Source organism: Aspergillus tubingensis (genome assembly GCF_013340325.1).
Source record: "Aspergillus tubingensis WU-2223L DNA, scaffold_15, whole genome shotgun sequence".
Classification (NCBI taxonomy): Eukaryota; Fungi; Ascomycota; class Eurotiomycetes; order Eurotiales; family Aspergillaceae; genus Aspergillus; species Aspergillus tubingensis.
Genome location: NW_023336289.1, coordinates 1592752 through 1616091, shown reverse-complemented (window position 1 = coordinate 1616091; position 23340 = coordinate 1592752). Strand labels below are relative to the sequence as shown.

Sequence of the window (23340 nt, the reverse complement as noted above, 5' to 3'; positions counted from 1 at the left end):
GAGATATATAGAACAGATTGAAAAGGGGTAATAATCTGGCAAGAACTACTGCTTGGTCCAATCTACTTATACTGAAAGATCTACAAGACTTGACATAGCTTTCTACCGGCTGAATTAGTTTACCAGTATGCTCTATACATACTGAGTCTTATTTCCTTTAATCATTAACAGCAGATGAGCGGGTACATGACGAGATTAGTTATTCTACTGTAGGTCTCTAATCAGGTCATCAAGACTGACTTTTGAATAAGAGCAAATTACTCAAAGCCTGTAGGACTTCTAGCTAGAACTCTATATATAATACTCTAGGTATTTATAGTAACTGAGAGAGTATGTTACACAAATAGCAGCAAGAGCTGAAATGATTCTAGTAATATATAGTGAAATGATTTTCCTGTTACTAGTTTATATTAAGTAATGGGCTAAAACAGCCCTGGTGGCTAAGAAGCACTAGGAATCACTGTACTTTATCTTGGCAAGACTAGTACCAAAGAATATTAAATAATAGTAACTTTTCATGCACTAGTTCATCTTTCTTACTCAATTTACTAATAATAGACTGGTGTTAGAGTTTCCATATTAGTGGTTTATTATCTAGTTATCCTGACTGTATAGGATACTAATGTTATATTTAGAAATAATAGATAGTATCATGAGAGACTAGCACTATTATAAGTCTGGATAATAAGAAACTAGTCCATTACGACCAAGAGACATTGTTTCTAAACCTGTGGTATTCTTTGATTGAGTTAGTACCTTGAGATAATCCCTCAGTGCTGAGTATACGAGGTTTGTTAGTGATTGGTCGGTTAAATAGTTGGCTGGTTGGTCACAACTGAACACAGCTACTAAGCCATCTGGAGCACGGACATTACTGCGGCCAGCCAAGGATACCTGAACCCCTTTGACCCACCATGACAGCTCAGGTTAGGTACCCTCTATAGTGCCGTCGACTTTAGTCAAGGTGACATCGTGTCTGTATTAACGCGTACTACTTAAAGCCGGACTCATTCCTGCTTCTCCATTTCACAATCGGCGAAAGCCTAAAAATGGACCAGCAAATTGGCTCTTACATAAAATTTTCATCCAAGGATAGACAGTATGTACCCAAATCCCCCTCTCCATCTTCCTCTCTGTTACCCGTCCCCACCTTTTTATTCGAACCGGACTGTCCGTCAAGATCAGACACTTACTCCCATGCCCAAGTCCTAAAACACCATTTATCCAGCTCGAGATTGAACTCTGTCCGCTTTTCCAGTATACTCTCAGTCGATCAACACACGATGATGACCCAAGGCCTTTTGTCTTCATATGGTCTCCCCTTAATGACAGGTATAGTAAAAATGAATTCATACTTCTACGACACACCTCAGAGGGTAAGCTGGAAAGGGTACATGTACCAGATGTGACCCTAGATCCTCTAGACATGGTGCACGTGGAGTACCCATATGACCTTCAGGAGCTAAAGCCAGGCGGTTCCATCACCTACTGTCACAGTCTTCCACGCAGGTACAGGGAGCAGCTGGAACCCGGCGAAACTTACGAGCTGGTCTGGACCGGTACAAAGATTCCTTTGTGGGACTGGGGAGTCCCTAGTGACTATGTGGGGTCCCGCCTGGCTGCTAATCCGTCACAGCCGGATTTAATCTTACCGGGAGGTCCACGTGTTACATTTACATATGAGCAGATAGAGTCTCCGGCCTTTATTCGCCGGCAATCCACCCCACCATTACTGCTATCAGACCGTGTGTAAGTCATGGAAATTACCCATCCAGGTGCCGGGATTCCTATTCTCAGTAATCAGAAAGACTTACACTTGTATCAAACAGACAGGGCGCCCCCATACTGAGCGTAGAGCTCTCCGGTCCGAAGATAATTACTCCCGAGGGAAAACACTATGCATCGTTGCATGTTCGCTACCATGGTGGCCCCACACATCAGCCGATAATATTTCGTAACCATGTGATCTGGGAGCTGCTTCGCTCCTATCGTCTAGAGAGCGGATTGTGGGAGCTTCAGGAGGGCCCCTTTGGATGTTCTGGGCTGTTCCTGGATGATCCTAATATCACAGTCAATGTAGTGGAGGACGAAGGCTTCATTACTCTTAAGCCGGGAGAATACTGGAGTTCCTCATGGATAATCCTAGAGGACATCTATGGTTGGGAAGTAGGAGATATATGGCGTTATCGCTTCAAGGGTGGTACAGTGGACTAGTGGGACTACGGGGGAGTGGACGAACATGCCGACACAAATGTCCAGATACCACCGCATCCTTGGGGGAAGGTGACTGATCCGGCGGACAATGGGGGTCGACCTCAGCTTGTGATACCGGCGTCAAATGCGATTGAGTTTCGCATTGTAGAGAAAGAATGATCATACAGTGCCAACAACAACTTGCAAACTTTTTTATCTTACAATTGTCGGGCCTTTCCGCCAATTGTAAGATCCATTGGTGCATTCTCCCAGATTCTCCATGCCAGGGCCGGGGCCCTTCTCCACTAGCAAAGTTGTACTACTCCCAAAACGCCTTTAGTAGCACCAAACTTGGCTCTGGAATGGGGTCACTGGTGCTCGGCGCCCATAATCGGACTTTTGCAAAACCCAGTAAAACCTGAACCATTCCTGATTAAACTAGATAGTTGTTACGCACCCGGCAACAAAGACTGTTGCCTTTCTACTTCCCTCCAGAGTATCTCAGCGCGGGTATCAGTAGGCCGAGAGAAGAAGAGAAACTGTTCTAACAAGGTCCGCGCGCTGTCCCACGTGGTGAGGCATAGTTGGCCGGCGACCGAGGCGAGGCGGTCTACGAACCATCCACGACTATAATGGCCCATTGCTGCAATCCCGCCGGTGAAGAGCATCCAGAAAGCTAAATCGGGCGCCATGCGTTGAATAGAGAGAAGCGCAGTTTCCAAGCGGCAGTGGAAAGCCAGTACGGGATGATTTAGGAATAGCAAGCCCTGAAAGCCCCAGACTTGGACTGCGGCGAAGAGCAGTACTGATAGTCGCAGGCACTCCTGCAAGTCAGAGGGCACGCAGACTGGGGCGATCAACAACAACTGTTGGGCTGTGTAGACCAACCAGTCGTTGAGTACAGGAGCTTCCTCCACTGGTCCAGTAGTACACATGTAGTGCGTGGTTTTTCGGAACAGCTTGATAATAGATCGCAAACTAGGAAGGATTGCTTGTGACCACGGTGAGTTGAAGAAGCGAAAGCCGATTGAAGAAGCGTGCAGGGCGTCGTCGGTCGCAGTCAGGCTATACAAGCTTTCAAGTACTCTAGCTTTCCAAGCCATGGTTATCGGCAAGGGCGGTGCCGAGCCTCTGGCAGCTGCGCTCATAAAATTGGCACTGGAGAGGGACGAACCACACTGGTTAGTGGATGGTACTTTTGATGTGGGTAGTATATTCGTGGTTCAACCCACCTGTAGATAATGGGAGCGTCTGCGTCACTGAACGTATCAAGGCCGCCCACCAGATGAACTATCTTGATCAGCCCGCGCACATGGCCGTCTACGGCTTCCAAATTGGTATCTGCGGCCTAAGTGACGAACAATGTATCATGGTCTAGTTAATCCTCTCATTCCAATGTGCTAGGTGAGACGAATAATTGTGAGATTGAGGGAGAAAAGAAACGAACCTCTACGCAGATCATATGGGCGATGATCACTGCCATAGACCGAAGTAAACTTGTGCTCGTGCCTGGAATCTGCATCATGCTCTGGAGTCCTGTTAGAGTCTTTTGCCGGTACTCTAGGGAATCCCGATAAGAATCTCGGGCGGCCTTGGGGGCCTGTGCAATGAGGCCCCGGCCGGCTCGGTGGGAGGCACTGGTTGCCAGGATGATGTACAAGAGGGCCGGCTGCTCGATTGACTGCTGCCACCACCACATGCTTACGCCCGTCGCTCCGAAGGGATAAATCGACCAGGAACATTCGGTCCGGTCTGGAAGGAATGATCAGAGAGGTCACTGGCGCTGCTGCGACCGGACGAGGTAAGATTAGATACTACTACTACTCACAGTGGTCAAAGTAAAAATCCACACTGGTCTTGGCAGGCACGCAGAGCGAAGCAAAGGGATCAATCCCAGCGGGCCGCAACGCTCGGTCGAAGGAGCTGGATCCTCCCTCGTATTGTTCGATGGGGAATGTGGGGGATCTTGGGTTTGGCGGAAGGATTGATGGGTTGGCCCGCTGGGTCGGCAGCGGGCCGATGGAAGCTTTCAGCTTTTGCAGTCGTCGTTCCTTTTTGGACTGATGATAGACCTTCTTGATGAAGGCCTGCTTCTTCTTGGCCAACGTTGGGCCGTGGGAAGCCTGGTCCTGATAATCGACAAACAAGAAGCCGGCGGGCTGTCTTCGGGGTTCATCATGGCGACTATCAGATCGATGATTGGGGAATTCTGGCGGGCCAAGCACTGAGCACGCGGTTCCTGCGTTCGTATCCATTGCTTAAGCTGAACTAGGTATCGCAGCTTGGAGATTCTAGCAATGTGCGTCAATGACTTCTGGCTAAGCTGACAAGCCAGTTAGCCCTGGATAGTGCACACACTAGTCGCGCCCACGTGATGACAGCCTTAGGGATGAAGTGCCTTTGACACGACGCAGGTATCTGTGGAGGTTCATTGTCGCCAAAGGGACCAAATGTATATTATTCATTACCAGTAAGTTGGTCCTGCAGCGGTCTAGCTTCACCCACGTGGGTTGTCTTCACTATCGTTAGCTAAGTAGGGTTCAGGCAATCCCGCACGTGGGAGATTGTCGCAACTGAGTGGAAGCCGACCGTCGGCAAAAGGCAGGCTGAGTGGTGTCTTCGCATACCAAATTCAATTGCACGACACCACAGGAAGACCACCATGGGACTACGAGAAAGTGATGAAAACAGAGTATTTATACCTGATTGGACTCCCCACCACCAGGAGTCACGATGTCCAGCATCTATGAAGGGTTCCTTGACATGATCTCCACGTTGTTCTCCTTGCTGCTCTCCGCAGGCAATCCCGCCCTCGCGGCCCGTGACACCTTCTACCCTCCCCTCAACCACACCACCTACATCACCAACGCCTCCGTCGGCACTTATGGTGGCATCTACAATGCTCCAGCAGATAAGGCCAGTACTCCAACTGCCCAGGATGTCTACAACTACTGTTCCATGCCCCATCCCCGTGCGGAGACCTACTCGCTTCCGTCTCCCGTCGCCAACCAGTCCGTCGCTGCCCGCCTAGTTTACCTCGAATACGTGCAGCGACATCAACGCCGCACCCCCTACAACATTCTTCCGGGCGGCGAGGTATGAGGCCAACTCTTTGTATCTGATTGGGCTAGCTAACGTTGTTCTAGAACCAAGAATATCATTGCAACAACCTCCAAGCTCATCTCTTCGTCTCTCCGGCCTCCCAGGGTCCCGCTCCAATCCCCGTGTACAGCCAAACGTATTCCGATCCCTCCAATCCATTCTTGGAAAACTTTGCCAATGGATCGTGTCAGTATCCTCAATTGACGATTGGGGGCTTTCTCGATGGCTATCAGCACGGTCGCGACCTCGCTGCCGTGTATCGGGATCAACTGCAGCTAATCCCATCGTCACCGGGCGAGGACAATGGCAAGAAGATCTGGCTCCGTTCGAGTACCTCGGCCCTCACCCAAGAATCTGCCGGTGGGGTCTTGCGAGGTATTTGGCCCGATTACAATGCACCCCTGCCGCTACACCAGCAGGCTTCCGGGGTCGACACGGTCGACCAAGGATACTCCTGTTCCGCTCGCAGCGAGGTGCTCTCCGCCATTGAATCCACGGCAGAGTGGAACGAGCATCTGACAGTGACCCAGTCGCTCCGCAGTCAGCTGGCAACCATGTTCGACGCTGATACCTCCAGCTGGATGTCGACCTTTGACCATTTCTCGGATAATTTCCAGGCCCGCCTCTGCAATGGCTATGAGTTACCCTGCAGCCTGCAAAGTGAGACTCAATGTGCTACTTTCAGCCAGGCAGAGGAAGTGTTCCGTGCGGGCGACTGGGAATGGAACTACTGGTGGCGAAACAACGCGAACGCGACTCGGTACATCCAACTGGTCGAAGGTCTGTTCATCGGAGAGATTGTTCGCCATCTTGAAGCGGTGCAGCAAGGGACATCCGAGTTGGTGTATAGCCACAATTTCGTCCATGACGGAGATATCGGACCCATCCTTGGCGCGTTAGGCATCACAGCCTTGCGGTGGCCGGGGATGGGATCGAACATTGCATTTGAAGTCTGGTACGTAATGATCCATGCGACAAGTACGCCTAAGAAAATCCAGTGTGGTACTCACATTGCTACAGGGAAACATCAGACGAAGAATATTACGCTCGCGTATTGTACAGCGGACACGCGATCGAGACAATTTACGGCACATTGGATTGGATACCTCTGTCATCCTTGATAAGTATTCTTCAGCCGTATATTCCAGACGACATTATCACCATGTGTCAGTCTAGCTGAGATCAAGGGATTAAGTCTACATGGATTTCTGCGCTGGATGGATCCTTCAGACAAAACACCCGAAACAATCAGTCCTGGCAGCAATAGCAATAGACGCCATCTGAGCAACACTGGGGGAATTCTCCATGACAGCAGACAGCTCGAGAGCAAGGCGACGAGCAGACATAGCAGGCTAAACGATTCTCAGTACATCTGTATCTTTGTGACCGGGTAGGCGTGTAGAACATACAGTCAGCGGTGTCACCAAGCACCTTCTGCGCTGAGGCGATAGAATCGAGCATCGGTTCTTGCTTGGCGCTTGTCATCTCAGCTATTCAAAAGTTAGCTAAAGTCTCGTCATTTGGAAACAATACTACTAGGTTGGTAGTTAAATTTAGAGATTTGTACTACCTATTGTTCGGTCATGACGTGCGTCCACTGCCAGCAGGCTTACTAGCCCCAGCGTCCAAATATATATTGTTGCCTTCATCATTTGCTCTTCAGTTGTAAGTAGTACGAATTCAGCCAGTTTGTGGTTGATCCATCATGGATCAAAATTCTGCGAGACTCATTTCCTATACTATATATCCTGTCGTTGCAGTCAGCTGCAGCCATCACTCGACACTGCAGATATCTTGGCTGCATATCTTCCATCACCTGGTACGAAGGGTGTGCACTGCCTCAGGCATCCACATGTCACCTGCTGCCGAGCCCTGGAAAGAATTCCCCGAAAACCTTCCATTTTCCATCGGGAATCTCTCCCCATCAAATCAACCGCCTCACTATGATTATTAGTCTCCACCATCGGCAAGTCGGGTCCAACTGCCTCCGATGCAGCCTGCATAACTGACATGCCGTTAGTCCACCCGCCTGTCACAACGCATAACTCCATACAGCCATTAGGGTCCAGACAGCTGGACAATGTACGGTGCCTACGTCACGACTACACCACGGACCAAACAAGCTGAAAGGCTACGAACAGGCACACGTACCGCGTACTTTTTTCTTCTGCAAGGCTGTTGGAAGCTTTGCGGGCCATCCGATCTCGATTCGTCTCCATGATTGGCCCCGATAACTGTTATCGATGCCCCAACCGGACGGAATCCTGGTCAGGGCCGCAACATTATTACTATTGCTTAGAAATGCGCCTCCGCTCATCCCGAGCTTGGGTCCCCTTATCACATCATTTCCCCGTCGCTGTCGATGCCCAAACAACAGATATGGGTCTGCGGGGGGAATCCGTTCTCTCTTTTAGACACAATCTGTAGACTACTCGATACACAATATGACAGCCCAGGAACGTCCAGAAGGAGTCCCGGAAGAGACTACGCCTCTTTTGGGGGAATCTTCCAACAATGGGGAAGATTTGGCGCGAATTCATGTTTCTCGATGGAGGGGATCGGCGATAGTGGCCGCCATGGGATTGTTGCTGTTCATCATGAGTATGGGAGCTCCTTTGTGATCCAGATGCATCAAGCTGACATCTATCAGCAACCAATATGTCAATGATGACTACTGCGCAATCTGAGATTGCGGCTGATCTGGATGCTTTTTCTGAAACAACATGGTTCAACTCGGCTTTCTTGGTACATAACCTTCTATCGAGCCATGTGCCGGGGGTCCACATGCTAATGCCATTGTTAATAGATTGCCATGTCCAGCCTCACACCTCTCTCCGGTCGACTCTCCCAAATCTTCACGCCTCGTGTATACATTCTATTTTCTTGCACGTTATTGTCGATTGGTCTCTTCGTGACAGCATTGGCTCCCACACTGGCTGTCTTTCTTTTGGGACGAGCTCTTACGGGATGTGGTGCTGGCGGGCAAATGGTCATTGCCTTTGTGTTGACTCTCGATTTAACGAGCAAAAAGCGCCGAGGTCTCTTCATCGGTCTAATCAGCGCCGGGATGACTACCGGTGTCTCCTCTGGCGCCGTGCTAGCAGGTCTTCTGACGCCGGCTTACGGATGGGTAAGTTACCCTAATAACTACATATAGCGCTCTGTGGAATAACACCAAGGGTATAGCGGATTATCTTCTGGGTCCAAGCACCTCTAGCCCTGATACTGGGCCCGGTACAATACTTGGCGATCCCGAAACGTCCAGAAGATGAGCACCTAAGTGGACGCGCTCTATTGCGGAGGTTGGCGAAGGTTGACTATGCTGGGGCGTTGACGTTGGTAAGAGCTCGTCTATTCTTGGTCAACAAACCCTAATCGCTATAGACGATCTCCGTCTTCCTGTTACTTTCAAGCCTCGCTGCTGCAGTGGTCAAGTTCACGCCTATCCTTCTATCGCTCGTTTTCCTGGGGATCTTCGTCCTGATTGAATCGAGATTCGCTACCGACCCCATTATCCCAATGGAGGTACTCAAGAAAAGGAGCGTCTTGCTAAGCTGCTTGGCTGGTGCTATCTGTATGATGGCACGTTGGGCAGTCCTTTTCTACTCGCCAGTCTATGCACTCGTCGTTCGCGATTGGTCTCCGGCCACCGCAGGCTTGATTCTGGTACCAACCAACGCCGGGTTCGGCTTAGGAGGACTCCTAGTCGGATGGATACACATACGAAAAACGGGCAGCTACTACATGTAAGTGTTTCATCCAGTCCTGAAGCAGAGTACAGCCATCTAACTCCACTTCAGCTCCGGTCTCATAGCCTTCTTTTTGTTCGCCTTGACAAACCTCGTATTATCTGTTCTATCAACGCCGCACTCTTCCACGGTCGCTTATCTTTTCGCCAGTTTCTTCAATGGACTCTCTGTCGGAGCAGTCATGAATTATACCCTATCCCATTTGCTGCACCTCACTGACCCAGACATGCATTATGTTATCAGCGCCTTGCTTGGAATGAGCAGAGGTTTCGCCGGCAGCTTCGGGTCCTCAATTGGCGGGGGTTACTTCCAACGTGAGTTGAAGAGAGGGCTTGAAACGGGGTTTATGAAACATGGACTTGCCAATAGGGGTGAGCTGGTTCGCAAACTGCTCGGAAGTCCGGCACTGGCGAAACGCCTGACGGGCGTGGAGAGGGCGGTCGCTGTTCATAGCTACGAACAGGCCGTGAAGACGTTGCTACTGGGTGCTTGTGTGTTGGCCATTGCGGCGGCGGCGGCCCAGGCTGGGACTGGGTGGACGCCGTATAAGGGGAAGAAACCGCAGGATTTGGGGGATTTGGAGGCGACGGCAGAGGAAGAGCAGTGAATGCGGTACACCTACTGGTATGGTAGACTTATTTCACGTCTCCTATATAGTCAGACATGTCTTCTGCTACTCTTCCTTTTTCCTACAATATAATAGCAGCTTATGGGCCTACCGAAATCAATTAGCTATATTTGTCGTCCCCTATGCATGGTAATTGAAACAAGTGGAATGCTACGACAGTAGGCCCAAGCCGGTGCTGTTGCCTTGCTGCCTTACCACCTTTCTGCCTGGCGGAGTCTTGGCGCACCCGGATCGCCTTGATTCTCCGGCTGTCGGTCTTCGTTCCTTCACTTCTAACAAAGCCACACCTCAGCAGCTCCTTTGTGACCTTCAATTCACACCACAAAACATTACGCCGTACTCAGCCACCCCTACCGATCCCCACCATGCCTCGTGCCGTCAGAGGTATTCCCACCGGCGCATCTCCCACTCCACTCAATCGCTAACCAAGGCGTAAACAGGAGTCCTCATCGAGTGCGATCCGTCCGTGAAAGCCATCATCCTCAAATACGACGAAGAACGACACGACTACATCGTCGAAGACCTGGATGATGACCGCCATTTGGTCATCAAGGAGAGCCAGTTGCAGAATCTGAAGGCGAGGTTGACAAAGGTAGGGATGTCGATGAGAGTTGTTTGGAGCCTGAGGCTGATGAGAAAACAGGAGCTTGACGATAAGGTTATGCAGCCTGATGAGTCGGAATCGGAGTGATTTACAAAAGTTTTTCGATTCGATCGCCAGCACCAATACCCCAATCCTTATCGTGTGGTTTAACAGACTGTGGTGGGACATACACTCTATGAGGGTTTGTGGTCGCGACTTTACTTAGGTCTAGTGCTCGAGCTGGGCTCCTGAAATGCACTATTCTGTGTTTCGGCATTCTTTATGCTGAGTGGGCTGCGCATGGCACAAGGTTTGGGCTGGCGCGCCTTCCTTGCTAAGCCATCTCGCAGCGCCCACTTCTCTGTTGGCAACGGTTAAGCAGCACCTCGGCAGCTCTTCTAAACCCTTCTGAGTCGATGGAAGACTTCACCTAACCACTCGCGATAACCTACATTCTTATCAACGATCCTGCTTGCACAGTCTTTACCTCTCCCACTTTGTTACAGAGGCCTCCCTAATACTAAAACATGGATAAGACCAGAATTGACTACGTGGATTGCAGGGGCCAACCCGGAAAATTCTCCCAGGAACCAGTCGGTACCCCTAAGCGCATCAAGCCTGCATTTGATATACGGTTTTTGAAGGACGTGTACTATCTGGATGGAGAACTTGCCGGTGCCATCCCAACCTCAATCGAGCTCAATATCATTGATCAGCGGACTTTGGTGGTCTGCGGCACAATGGAGCGCGCATACCCTAATGACTCTCGAGTTCCCCCGTCGGAACTAGCAGCGCTTGAAAATGCTATGGACGCGGTGCTGCAGCAGATATTAGGTGCAATAAAAAAGGACCGCGAAAATCCACAAGATGAGACGGCTGGAATTAGGGACGACATCCCTTCCAGTGAAGATGCTCAGGTGTCCTCAGACGGACAAAGCGGTACGGATCTCGAAGTTACGTCGAAACCAACTTTTCCGCGAGAGAAAAATCGCCAGGGCGAGGGGAGTCGACAGAATCCGCGTGTCTGCATAATCCCGCAACTTCGAGGACAGGACAAAGGCAAGGGCCCGGCCAAAGGGATTTTGCGGAAGCCAGGAAGTAAAAACGACGAGCCTGAGAGTGACGATGATCTGCTGAGTCGAACAGACTTCGATGAGCGGAGAAACTCCTACGATTACTCTGGTGAACACCCGGATCCCTCAAAGACCTGGGTCTGGCTGTTGGCTGAACGAAAGGTTGGCCGGTTCTTTCGCTCCTTTCGCTTCAAGAGACCGATCAACTGGAATGCCGCGCAAAGCCTCTTTATGGGAGGTCTTCTTCTCCTGAAGCTTCCGGTGGTTGTGGTGCCGAAGAAACGCGTTCATTTCGAGCTGGTTTGTGATTAGGATATTACTATCATGCTATTGTTCATGCTGATAGGTAGATAGTGATCAGATAGCCAAGACTACTGATATTATCCAACAAGTCGGGTCGCTAGTGACAGAAGGTATAATTCCCTAGTCGAAGATAGACGTATAGACCGACCCAGAATTATCCGAATGCTCCAATGCATACTCTATCCCTATAAATGCAAGTCTAGTCGAAGCTAGTATACAGAACACCCAACGCCCAACCGGCCCAAACAACAAATATGATACTAGAAGCGAAGAATGCACCAATCCAGACGACACAAAAATGGAAAATGAAACAGAACACAAACCTCACCACTACCACCTCTTACCATCAAACCCACCCACCCACAAAACATCTCACCTAAACATCCACCACCCCCTTCCTCTTCCTCTGAAACATGGGATAATTCAACGCATCCCACCTCCCATGAAACCCCACCCCAGGATGCCCCCAACTACTCATCGCAATCACCGCAATACTTATCATCGCCCCCTCCAACACCATGAACGTCGTCTGATCATTCGCCAAATGGCTACTGAACCCCCCGCACAGCTCCGCAACCCGGAAACAACTCCGGATGTAAATGCACACGACTGCTAACCCTTGGCAGAATAGGAACGCTTTCCAGCTCTTACTTGCCCGAAGGCTAGCGAAGTCTGGATTTAGGGTTACCAAGTCCCGTGAGGGTGAGACTAGGTCTTGGCTTTCGGATTCTTGTTTGCTGTGGTTGGCCATGCGGAACATGTTTGATGTTGATGATGGAGGGGATGGGTTGCGCGCGCTGAGACGGTAGATCCGGAAGGCGTAGTCGAGACAGATCACGATGTAGAGGGTTAGGGAGGCTACTTGCGAGCTGAGACCGGCTATCATGATATTGATCCCGTCTTGGACTTCCGAGGCGGAGTCCGAGGTCGTGATGGCGCCGCCGGCGGCTTGGAGGAGGAGCGAGATGATGTCGAAACTGATGAAGATGAGGGAGTAGTTGCGCTGTTTTATCCGGGATAGTTGCGGCGTGTAGGCGCCGACGATCCGGGCTAGGGAGACGTAGATGGCGCCGCTGAGGAAGGCGGGGGCGATGGTGAGGCAGACGAGGTACCTGGTTGGGAGGTTAGTCGGTTGTGGGATTTAGGGGAATAAGAAGGGAGAGGGGATAAGTACATGATAAACCACCGGTCAATAAATGGGTTGTGTCGCATGTAGATGCGTCCTATGTAGCCCAGTACTTCCAGGATGAGACCGCAGATGGCGCCGAAGAGGTAGCCCCAGGTGCGGTGTCGGATGCCGAGGTAGAGTTGGACGGGGATGAAGAGAGCGAATAGAGCGATGTAAAAGGCATTGCCACCTAGGTTGGGGAGATAGGTGATGTGGGCGTAGGACATAGGACATGTTTCCAGAGTACATTGTTGACTGCTGGTGATCCACGGCGCGGGGGCCGTGACGGTGGTCATGATGGTGACTTCTTCGTAGTCGGAAGGTATGGCTAGTATTGAAATAAGCTTATTGAGTGCCAGAATCAAGCTGTTCTGGCACTATTGTATCGCTGCGACAGTATCTGCTCCTGGATGTGCGTGGGTGGTGTTTGTTCAATGCGCCATGTAGTTCGCAGTAGTATATAGTAGCAGTAGTATGCCACCAATAAAGGAGTAATTTCAATGGGAAGAAGCAGGACAGAGGAAAGAAACAGCTTATTAAATGAAACAGCAGCCATTTTGGCTGTCTGCCGTCAATCGGACAGCGCAGATCGAGGCGCATCATTTGTGCTCGTTTGGTGTAAATGTAGGGACTTGGTAGGGCCTCGATCGGAAGCTCACAAAGAGCATATTTACGCAGCAGCGAACCGGCTCATTGCAAGTGGAGATGCCGGCGTCAAACCCAAGAAATGGTGGATGCTGCTGTTTTTACGCACCGACCAATCAAATTTCACTGCCATCTGGCACCGCTGACAAAGCACCTCACCTGCTGGCAGCGACGCGTGACTGCCTGATTCGGAATGCCATACTTACTGCTCCCTCGCTGGTTGAATCTGACTCGGCCACGCTCTTGACCCCCCGTACTTAGGGACAATGAGCGCCGCTTTTCTGCTTCTGCCTTCCGTATCACATCATCAGTAGGCTGTCAGATTCTGCTGCATCACCTGTCGTTTCACGATGATCCGGATGCCGTTCCGTGGACCGGCATATACGCAGTTGGCACTGTGGTCGCAATGTTTGCTACCGGCTCTCCCGAGTCTCCCACTAAGCTAGGCAGAAGTTAGAGTGCACACTGATAGCTTAGAACCTACTTGTCTATTCGCTACATCAATGCACCGTGATTCACCATTGACCGATGGTTCTGGGTTTGACCAGACAACCTCCGAGTTCCGACTTCGGCCAGGTACAACCCAAAAATCGCTGCTGCAGCTACAGTTTCACTCAACCAAGACAAGGAGCTCATGGCGCTGCAAATACCTTCTCAGTATATTTCCAAACCCATCATCAATAAACCTGCAGGATTGAAATCACCGCCTCACATCAATAAGCCGATCTGCCCTACGTTTCGTGTAAAATCGGAGACAGTCAAACTACAATAACGCATGCGACACACATGTTGCCAAATTCTACAATCATGAGAATACCCCTGTAGTCAAAAACGAGATTCGCAAACTCATTCATCTCTATCCACCGTGACTGCATCGGGCACAATAATGCCATATCGCTTATGTTAGACAGTTACAGTGATTTTCGTTTGACCAAGATGGGTGGAGTTTCATCTACTGCTAATCAAGAATTTTCATAGTATGATTACATCCATTAGAGTCTGCCTATCTACAAATCTCCGAGAAAACCAGTCAGAATCCACCGTCAAACGCCACATACACAATATGACCAACACGATACAAGTACTCGCAAAACAACAGTAGACGAATGGGGAAAACAGACTATATACAGGAACCCGAGAACGTCACTCACTCGATACCATCCCCGAGACGACTGGCAATCTCCAGCAGTGACTCCTTAACCTTGGCCTGCCACTCGAGAAGCTGCTTCTGCCGTGCCATGCGCGTGTTATAAACGAACTTGATCTGCAGGGAGTCCCCGATTACGATGGCCTGGGTCTCAACCAGCGCGGTACGCAGAAGACCAGACCCAGATCCAGTCGCCTTTGGCTTGTTCACATCCACATAACGAAGTACAGAATCGTCGCGCTCCAGCTGTTGATACTGGCCGAGATAGTTCATAGACAACTCAAACGGACTGTGATGTTCAAAAGCGGCATGGCCATCCTCGGTCAGCCAGCGAGTTGCCCAGTAAGGAACCCCGTTGCCCGGCACACTAGCGCGCACATCTCGCACAGCCTGCAAGTCGCCGACAATATCACCAGAGGGTTTGATTACTACCGGAGTGGAGGAGGTAAACCATCCAATAGTGTTGGAGACATCAAGATCTCCGCCAAACTCATCCCGACCATGGCTGTAGATAAAGACCGCAGGTACCGGTCGGTCACTGAACGTGGCGCTGAACGCATGGAAGATTGCTGACAGAAAGATGTCGAGCGGCTTAGTCTGATACTGATGGTTGCATTTTCCCATCAAGCGGGCAGTAGTCTTGGTGTCTAGGGAGAATTCCTGGATAGTTTCGGTCACAAAAAGGTTCATAGACTCTTCCATTTGCCAGTAGTCGTATCGGGGAGCAGGAACGGAGAAGGGCAGCGCGTATTCGGGTGTCCATTTCTGATCAGCATGTTCCTTGAGCTTACGGCACCACAAGGCAAATGAGTCGGAACGGTGAGAGGTGATTGCCCCAGTGGATAAGCCTTGTTGCATATCTTGGAGGAGAATGCGCCATGAAACGGTGTCGATGACCATGTGGTGTACAGTAAGTCCAACATACCGGTCTCCATTCGGAAGCTTGAAGACTATGGCACGCATCAATGGACCACGCTGCAAATCGAAGCCCGACTGGTTGGGCGCAGTGTATGGTTCGATAGCTTTCAAGTCAGGCACTTCCATCTCCTGGTACATATGACTATTGGACCGGTCCAGAGGGATATATTGCATCCAGCGACCCGAATCATCGCGCTGGAACCGAGCACGGAGCATGGGATGGCGCTCTACCGTTGCAGCCACCACCGGCTCTAGGTCGGAATCAGAATGGACCGATAACAAGAATGTAGTGTTGTATCGATTGAGATCGCAGTGCTGTTTCAGGTCGAACTCCCAAGTCTGCTGAGGAGAGAGATTAAATGGAACGCCGATCTCGTCTTCCATTGGCTCAGCATCTTCATCCAGAGGTCGCACTCTCAGTGCTAATTCGGCGATAGTAGGACATTGAATGAGATCTTTGACTGCGAGCGATAGCTTGGCATCACGACACTGAGCGATAACCTGCATAGCTGAGATGGAATCGCCACCAAGGCTCTGGAAGGATCGCTCCATACTGATGCTTTCTTCAGGTCGGTTCAGCACGGAGGCCCAAATACGTCTCAGCTCAACTTCGGCAGGTGTACTTGGGCCGCGGCCGCTGGCTTTGGATCCTACGTTGGCAATCTGCTCATATGTGGCATCGTCCAGGGTCTCGACCCAGCGCCGAACCTTCTTCCGGTCCAGCTTTCCGGAAGGCAACAAGGGGATCGCGTTCACTGGTACCCACAGGGCCGGAATCATGTAAACCGGAAGGGCTGCAGATATGGTGTTAGCGATTCTGGTCACGACTGCCATAGTTTCGGATCGTCTGTTCTCTGGCACGAGAGAAACTCGTCCGTCCTCAACAGGAAGATCAAAGCCCTTGAAAGAAACAACAGCCAAGAGCTGCTTCTTGAACGAGCCCTGAGAAGGGAGCAAAGTGAGTGCATGGTGTATATTCTGATCACGCTCAATATTGTACTCGATCTCGCCCAATTCAACACGCTGGCCGCGGATCTTGACCTGCCCATCGGCTCTGCCGATGAAATGAATTGTGCCATCTGCATTGTATCGCACAAGATCACCAGTGCGATAATACCGCTCAAGCTTCTGAGATCCTGGAACAAAGCTCTTCTGTTCGACAAATGCAGCTGCTGTTTTCTCAGGATCTCCTAGGTAGCCTCTCGCCAGAATTGGTCCTGAGATCAAGAGCTCTCCAACAGCACCAATGGGGAGTAGCTTAGAAGGCTGCTTGGCATCAACAACCCAGAGGACGCCACCAACTGCATGTCCAATGTTGGCTGGATCGGTAGTAGGTTGCAGCCCTGGGTTAGCTGCTGCTGCCACAGAGCACTCACTAGGTCCGTACCCATTGTACAGCTGTACCCTGTCGGCCCAATTGAGAATATCACCCTTTGAAAGAGCTTCGCCTCCAAGAATCAACGTTTTCAGTGAGGGCACATCGGATGGCTGTAAAAGTTTGAGAACAGATGGAGTAAGGAACGTCCAGTTGATATCGAGCACGTTAATGCAATGCTTGATATCCTTGCTCAAATCTTCGTCTGGCACGCATATGCATGCACCAAACATGAGCGATGTCATGATTTCCAGGAGACTAACGTCGAAGCTGTAGGAGGCAAACTGCAGCACTCGAGATGAGGGACCCAGGCAGGCAAGCTTTCCTTGAGCCAGGGCGCCAGAGCAGAAGGCTGCGTGTTGCACAACACATCCTTTGGGCTTGCCTGTGCTGCCAGAAGTGAAGATGACGTAGGCGTCATCATGGGGGCGGGCTCTCACGACACCTTGGTTGAGATCATCTCCTTCGTGCTTTAGCTTGTCGAGGAGAGCTTGATCAACACTGACAATCGTTGGAACCAGATTGTCCCAATTCGAAGCGTATTTTGGAGATGCCAGCACAACATTGGCTGCAGTTTGAATAGAAGCCTCGCGGAGGCGCTCCACCGGGGTTTTAGGATCGAGCGGAACGAATGCAGCTCCAGTACCCAGAACAGCAAGCATGGCAACGATAGCCCATGCTGACTTTTCGAATGTCAGCGGCACGTAATCTCCGGCGCCAATGCCAAGAGTCGTCAAGTATTGAGACAGAGATAACCACATTCGTCCAAACTCCTTATAAGTTATCTTTTCAGCCAGAGTGTCAATCGCAATAGCATGAGGTGTGCGCATAGTCTGTTGAAGCACGAGGTATGGAACTGTAGAAGATGCCGTTTCTGGCACATTCTGGTTCCAAGATGCAATTTGCGACAGATCATACCGGCCGATAACACTGAGCTGATCAACTCGGGCCTCAGGGTTCTCAATCACAGACTTGAGAATGGCAGAGAATGTTCCCGAGATGGACTGAGCTTGGGATTCCGAGATACTGTCGGTCCAGTATCCAAGTTTGATGTCTAGGTTGTTCGGCGAATCGATAACGTGAACCGTAATATTGTACTACACCAGGTCAATTATTGCAAATTGTTATCGAGTGAAATCATACCTCTGTCGGCTCTCGTACGACGAGTCCCTTGAAGTCAATATCAGTCACAATTTCGTCGCTGTCAACGTCAGTCATAGTTTGGAAGGAAATGCCAGTGTTGAACAATGGCATTCCTGCGAGTCCAAGTGCATGTTGAATCTCTGCAAGCGAGCAGTGCTGATGTGCAAGAGAATCTAGGAACTCTTCTTGGCAAGCCTTCAAGGCATCCTTGACAATAGTGGAGTCTTCTAGCAATGCCTTACATATGAGGACGCTGATCGTTGGCCCGACCATGTTAACTAGGTCTTCGACGGGCGCATCTCTTCCGGATGCCAGATAACCGAAGCAAATATCGTCTCGACCAACATACACCCGACAGACAAGAGCCCAGACTGTCTGCACAAGGTTGGATATCGTGATACTGTGGAAGACACAAAAGTCGCGCAGAACGCTGGTAGGCGACTCAAGCGCTACCTCGGCGTACTTCAGCTCAGGTGTACCTTCAGCCTCAGCCAATTTGGGAAAGTAGCATGGTTCGACCTCGGCAAGATGGTCCTTCCAGAAAGTGATGCTGGCAGCCATGTCATTCGCAGCAACATATTGGACAAAGTCACTGTACTTGGCACCTCCATTGGGTTCATCTAGTGTTCCCGCGTAAGCTCGCTTCAGGTCCCTGAGAATCAGTGACTTGGATACGCCATCGACGATGGTATGGCTAGCGTCGACTCTGCAGAACACCCTACCATCCACTGTGAAACTGATTGAAAATCGATGGGGAGGGACCACAGAGTTGGTGCCTAGGTCGATTGTCTCCAACACAGATCCAACATCGACATCTGAGCATGGTGTTACCGAAACTTCCGCTCTAGGACGTCTCAGAACAATTTGAGCGTAGGGCTCTTTGCCACCAAAGTCGTCGGTAAAGATAGTCCTCAGCGCAGGGTGGTAATCGACTACCTTTTGCCACGAGGAGAGCAATCTACCGATGTCGATTGTCTCGTCAGACTCGCGGGACGTCACCTCCCAGCCGATGGATACGTTGTAACTGCCCTGCTTCCTGGCTTGGCTCATAAGAAGACCTTGCTGCAATGGAGAGCAGGGATACACGTCCTCTATCTGATATGACCTGAGACCAAGCTGTGGAAGGTGCTGACGATTAATTCTGTCAATGGATGGATAATCGAGTGCAAGTAATGGGATGTCCGCTAAAGTGAATTCCCTGACCGTGTTGGGTGCTAGGATCTCGACTGCTTGCGCAATGTTCCGTCTGTACTGGTCGACAAACGGGGATAGCTCCTGAGCGCTGACCTGATCGGACCCGACCGTGATTCTGAACTGTCCAGCCTCAAGGAGACATGAAACCTCGATTATTGTGTCGACCATGGCGCCCAAACCGTGTCGTTCAGTTGGAGTGATCTGTTTCAATACAGTACCATCTATAATATGGCCAGGCAAGCCGTAGGTGAAGATGATGTTGGAAGAGCCAAGAGTGCTACTTTTATCTCTTCGGCGAATATTGTCCTTGGTCTCACGGATTATCTGAAGAGTGACCTGATCCGAGTGTTCCACAGGCACGTGCACGGATTGCATTGAAGAGAATTGACCAACAAGGCCTCTCAAGTCCTTGCTAAGAGTAGACTCCCGGGCAGAGCTCTCGATAATAGCCTGGGTGGGTTGGCCCTGCTTCTTGAAGATTTGGTAATATGAGGGGATCAATGCCGCCAGAAGTAGTTCCGGTGTGTTGGTGCCGAACTTCGCGTTGCAGGGCCCAGTGAGAAGCTCTGTAGTTTCGCAGTCGAGTTCTAGCGTCTCTGTAAAATATTCCCGATCTCCGCTGACAGTGGCGGTGGTAAAGTTTTGCAATGGGCTGGTAACAGGTTTCATGCCATTTTCGCTTCTGAGGTGGTCAAGCCAGGCATCAGCAAACTCGTGTCTGGTCAAAAGCTGGCTTTCCCAGACATGTTTTGTTTTGTCCTCATCTGACTGAAGCAGGTAATCGAGGTGACCGACGACAATATTTAGAGACTGTGAATCAAGGGCAGCTGCATGCACGACAAGAGAGATGTGCTGTAAGCCGCGAACAGAGAACAAATCAATCATGAAACTTGGGTTGCCTTTTACACCGAGTGATGCCTGACGACGTTGCAAAATCTCTTTCGCTTCCTCCAAGCTAGAAACATGGTTCAGGTTCAGGTGGTAAACTGGAGTTTCAAGCTCGTCGTGGTCTTTGAATGCTTGAAACCATTCCCCATTTTGCTCCTCGAACTCGAGAGTGAGCGCTGGATAGGAAGAAGTGATGCTTTTCAAGGCATTGTCGAGCTGCTGGATACTGACTTTGTGATTGAGCTTCAGCAGTATAGCGTGGTGGATGGCACTGTTGCCAGAACGTGACGCTTCGAGGAAGGTGCGCTGTAGGTGCGATGTCGGAAGGTGATCGGCCTTGCTGCCCAGGAGCACATTCGCCGAGCCAGACTCCTCTATCTTAGAAGCAATTTCAGTGACGTTGTACCGCAATAGGTCAGCTACTAGAACCGTCACTCCAAGTTTGCGGAACTCAGACATGACAGCCATCGCTTTGATAGAGTCACCACCCACAGACAGGAAGTTGCTGTGTTTGCCAATCTGCTCCTCCGATATATTCAAGATTTTCGACCAGACCGTCTTTACCAATGTCTCTGTATTGCTCATAGACTCCTTGTGTTCAGGTTTGTCGGAGTTACCCATGATGTGCTGGAAGGCCTCGGTGCTGATATCAGCAACGAATTCCGCAACCTTCTTCCGGTCCATCTTGCCCGACGACATGAGTGGAAGACTTTCCAGGGCAATCCAGACGGTTGGGACCATATAGGAGGGAAGCAGATGTGACAGCCTCTTTGCAATTGCCTGTGTTTCTTCTGCGGCCTCGGCATGGTCCACCAAGCGGATACTCGGGTGTGTCTGCACCGAGGCAGTCGTATATTGCTTATGAAGAGACACAACACCAACTAAGCGGGATTTGCAAAGACCAGTGTATGGCACGAGTGCCATACCGTTACGGATGAGTGTATCTGTCCAGAGATGGTGCTCTACCTCCCCTAATTCCATTCGCTGCCCATGGAGCTTGACCTGGTGATCCTTACGTCCGATGAAATGGATCATACCGTCTGCATCGTAGCGTACCAGGTCACCCGTTTTGTAGAAGCGATCCCAGATTTGTGAGGTACCCAGGGTCATCCAAGCAGGGCTTTGGAAGAAAGCTGCGGAGGTCTTCACAGGGTCTTTGAGGTACCCACGCGAGACAATAGGTCCTTGGATGATCAGCTCACCTGTGGCGCCAACAGGGAGTAGTACGTTGTGATTTTGCGGATCCACTATCCAGCATACACCACCGATCGCTCTACCGATATTCCGTGAGCTGGACTGGGGGTTGAGCTGAGTGTTGGCAGTAGCTGCGACAGAGCATTCACTGGGCCCATAGCCGTTCATCAGCTGGAGCTTTCCCGCCCATGTCATCATATCTGACTCTGACATAGCTTCGCCTCCTAGTACTAGAGTCCTCAAGAGCGGCAGTTGATCAGGAGTCAATACCTTCAGGACCGACGGCGTCAAGAAAGCCCAGTTGACACGGAAGTCGTTCATGGACTTGACAAAGTCTGCGCGTCCAAGTTGTTCATTCGGGATGCAGATACAAGCGCCAAAAATAAGCCCCGTGAGGATCTCCAGAATGCTCACATCGAAGCTGTATGAGGCGAACTGAAAGATCCGAGAATGAGGTCCCATGTTGGCCGCTTCGCCCTGCCGCAGGGATCCGCTGCAGAAGGACTGGTGCTCAATCATCGTGCCTTTGGGCTTTCCGGTGCTACCAGAGGTAAATATCACGTATGCAAGATTCTGAGGTGTGACAGCGACTGGAGCAAGGCACCTGTCACCACTCGTCATGACTGTTTGTTCATTGACTATTATTGCCTTAACAGAGAAGTCTCCGAACAGATCGTGATATTTGGCTGTCGTCAAAACAATTGGTGCATCGACTTGGCTGACAATCTCTCGTAGGCGTGATGAAGGGTGCGTCGGGTCGAGAGGAACAAAGGCACCACCAGCCTTTAGCACCGCAAGCATTGCTACGACATACCATGCCGTCTTCTCAAAACATAATGGCACAATCACCTCAGCCTTGACTCCCAACCCTACCAACGCGGTAGCTAGATGGTCAGATAATGAATTCAGCTCTGCATACGTCATCTGCGCATCCCAAGAGTCAATAGCAGGGGCCTGTGGCTGCAGGAAAGCTCTCTGTCGAACTAGTTCATGAGCACACTTAATCACTGGAGAAGGTGAGTTAGAGTTCCAGTCAATGATCTCTTTGCGGCTTAGCGGGCCCAAGTAGGTTGCACTTGCAAGGTCAGTGTCCGGGTGGTTGTTGACCAATTCGAATGTCTGACGGAGAGTGTCGGCCAAATGGACTGCGAGGTTCTCTGACACCGTGGACGGGGTATAGAGCATACGAATGTCAATGCCATTCTTAGTACTTATGGCATGGAGCTCGAGGTCAAGCTATACGTGGTAAGCCTCTATCTTTGAGTTGCTGATAAGGAGGTGAGCCTTACCTTCGGCGATGGCGAGATGGGCTTGCCATCTACACGTTCTTCGCGAAGGATTATAGCGCTGCGGAAGGTTTGATATGGTTGAGCGTCACGTTTGGCATCTTGTGCTTTCGGCACGGATTGAGGATGTTGCAAAGCCGTCCTCACTGCTTCCAGAAGGTCTTCGACTTTGAGGAACTCATCCAAATTGAATGATATGTCTGTGGTTATAGTTAATCCCTAGTGCTTTCGGAGCTCGGCATACTATACTCACTCGTGGAGCGCGACTCAGTTGCTGCCTCGTCATGGTATTCAAAGTTTACGCTCTCGGTACTATAGCAACGAAGGGCAAGGCCAAAAGCTGTGCAGAGGATCTCGGGTACCCCAGCTGTGATTCCAGTCTTCCCTTTAAGCGGCAAAAAGTCATCTATAGAAGCAGGTTGCTCCGAGACTGAGATAGAGTCATGCTTGATGCTTTCGAGAGACTTAGGCTCGATGCTAAGACGAGGTGGCTCAGGGATGGATAAAGCAATTGGAGCCATTTGCGCAGCTTGTCAATGAGAGAAAGGTAGAGTTCGCAGAAGGAAGAGACAGACGGCAGGCCATGTTGATTTGATTAAAAGGAACTTTAGGAACAAGAAAGAAAGCCTCTCCCAGGATATGTCTATCGACAAGGCTTGTACAAAGATGTCCGGCCTTCGAAAGGTTGGATTGAGCCTGAGAACCAACACTACATTCTTCTGTCAGCTTCGTGTCGGAGGCTTCGAGCAAC

At 50.5% G+C, this 23340-nt stretch overlaps 8 protein-coding genes across 8 annotated transcripts; 5 read left to right on the top strand and 3 right to left on the bottom strand.

Moving 5' to 3' along the window:
- Positions 1 to 1426: 1426 nt before the first annotated feature.
- Positions 1427 to 2373, top strand: AtWU_11366 (UbiA prenyltransferase family protein; the record flags this gene model as incomplete). The annotated part of the gene is made up of 3 exons (XM_035506466.1): positions 1427 to 1749; positions 1830 to 2166; positions 2215 to 2373. 3 exons carry the CDS (start codon positions 1427 to 1429, stop codon positions 2371 to 2373), a joined length of 819 nt encoding a protein of 272 aa, XP_035362359.1.
- Positions 2374 to 2642: 269 nt separating this feature from the next.
- On the bottom strand, positions 2643 to 4448 carry AtWU_11365 (enoyl-CoA hydratase/isomerase family protein; the record flags this gene model as incomplete). Its single annotated transcript, XM_035506465.1, has 4 exons — positions 2643 to 3351; positions 3426 to 3541; positions 3641 to 3945; positions 4022 to 4448. The coding sequence occupies 4 exons, from the start codon at positions 4446 to 4448 to the stop codon at positions 2643 to 2645; spliced, it is 1557 nt and encodes a 518-aa protein (XP_035362358.1).
- Positions 4449 to 4926: 478 nt separating this feature from the next.
- AtWU_11364 (histidine phosphatase family protein) lies at positions 4927 to 6475 on the top strand (the record flags this gene model as incomplete). The annotated part of the gene is made up of 3 exons (XM_035506464.1): positions 4927 to 5289; positions 5340 to 6250; positions 6316 to 6475. 3 exons carry the CDS (start codon positions 4927 to 4929, stop codon positions 6473 to 6475), a joined length of 1434 nt encoding a protein of 477 aa, XP_035362357.1.
- A 1264-nt stretch (positions 6476 to 7739) lies between these two features.
- AtWU_11363 (putative MFS multidrug transporter) lies at positions 7740 to 9651 on the top strand (the record flags this gene model as incomplete). The annotated part of the gene is made up of 6 exons (XM_035506463.1): positions 7740 to 7896; positions 7946 to 8040; positions 8102 to 8425; positions 8482 to 8634; positions 8680 to 9041; positions 9096 to 9651. 6 exons carry the CDS (start codon positions 7740 to 7742, stop codon positions 9649 to 9651), a joined length of 1647 nt encoding a protein of 548 aa, XP_035362356.1.
- A 386-nt stretch (positions 9652 to 10037) lies between these two features.
- tfb5 (TFIIH complex subunit TFB5) lies at positions 10038 to 10363 on the top strand (the record flags this gene model as incomplete). Its single annotated transcript, XM_035506462.1, has 3 exons — positions 10038 to 10056; positions 10113 to 10264; positions 10316 to 10363. 3 exons carry the CDS (start codon positions 10038 to 10040, stop codon positions 10361 to 10363), a joined length of 219 nt encoding a protein of 72 aa, XP_035362355.1.
- A 419-nt stretch (positions 10364 to 10782) lies between these two features.
- On the top strand, positions 10783 to 11640 carry AtWU_11361 (2OG-Fe(II) oxygenase family protein; the record flags this gene model as incomplete). The annotated part of the gene is made up of 1 exon (XM_035506461.1): positions 10783 to 11640. The coding sequence occupies one exon, from the start codon at positions 10783 to 10785 to the stop codon at positions 11638 to 11640; it is 858 nt and encodes a 285-aa protein (XP_035362354.1).
- Positions 11641 to 12007: 367 nt separating this feature from the next.
- On the bottom strand, positions 12008 to 13095 carry AtWU_11360 (RTA1 domain-containing protein; the record flags this gene model as incomplete). The annotated part of the gene is made up of 2 exons (XM_035506460.1): positions 12008 to 12743; positions 12806 to 13095. The coding sequence occupies 2 exons, from the start codon at positions 13093 to 13095 to the stop codon at positions 12008 to 12010; spliced, it is 1026 nt and encodes a 341-aa protein (XP_035362353.1).
- Positions 13096 to 14591: 1496 nt separating this feature from the next.
- On the bottom strand, positions 14592 to 23110 carry AtWU_11359 (nonribosomal peptide synthase; the record flags this gene model as incomplete). The annotated part of the gene is made up of 4 exons (XM_035506459.1): positions 14592 to 17981; positions 18028 to 22539; positions 22593 to 22789; positions 22843 to 23110. 4 exons carry the CDS (start codon positions 23108 to 23110, stop codon positions 14592 to 14594), a joined length of 8367 nt encoding a protein of 2788 aa, XP_035362352.1.
- Between the last annotated feature and the right edge of the window lie 230 nt (positions 23111 to 23340).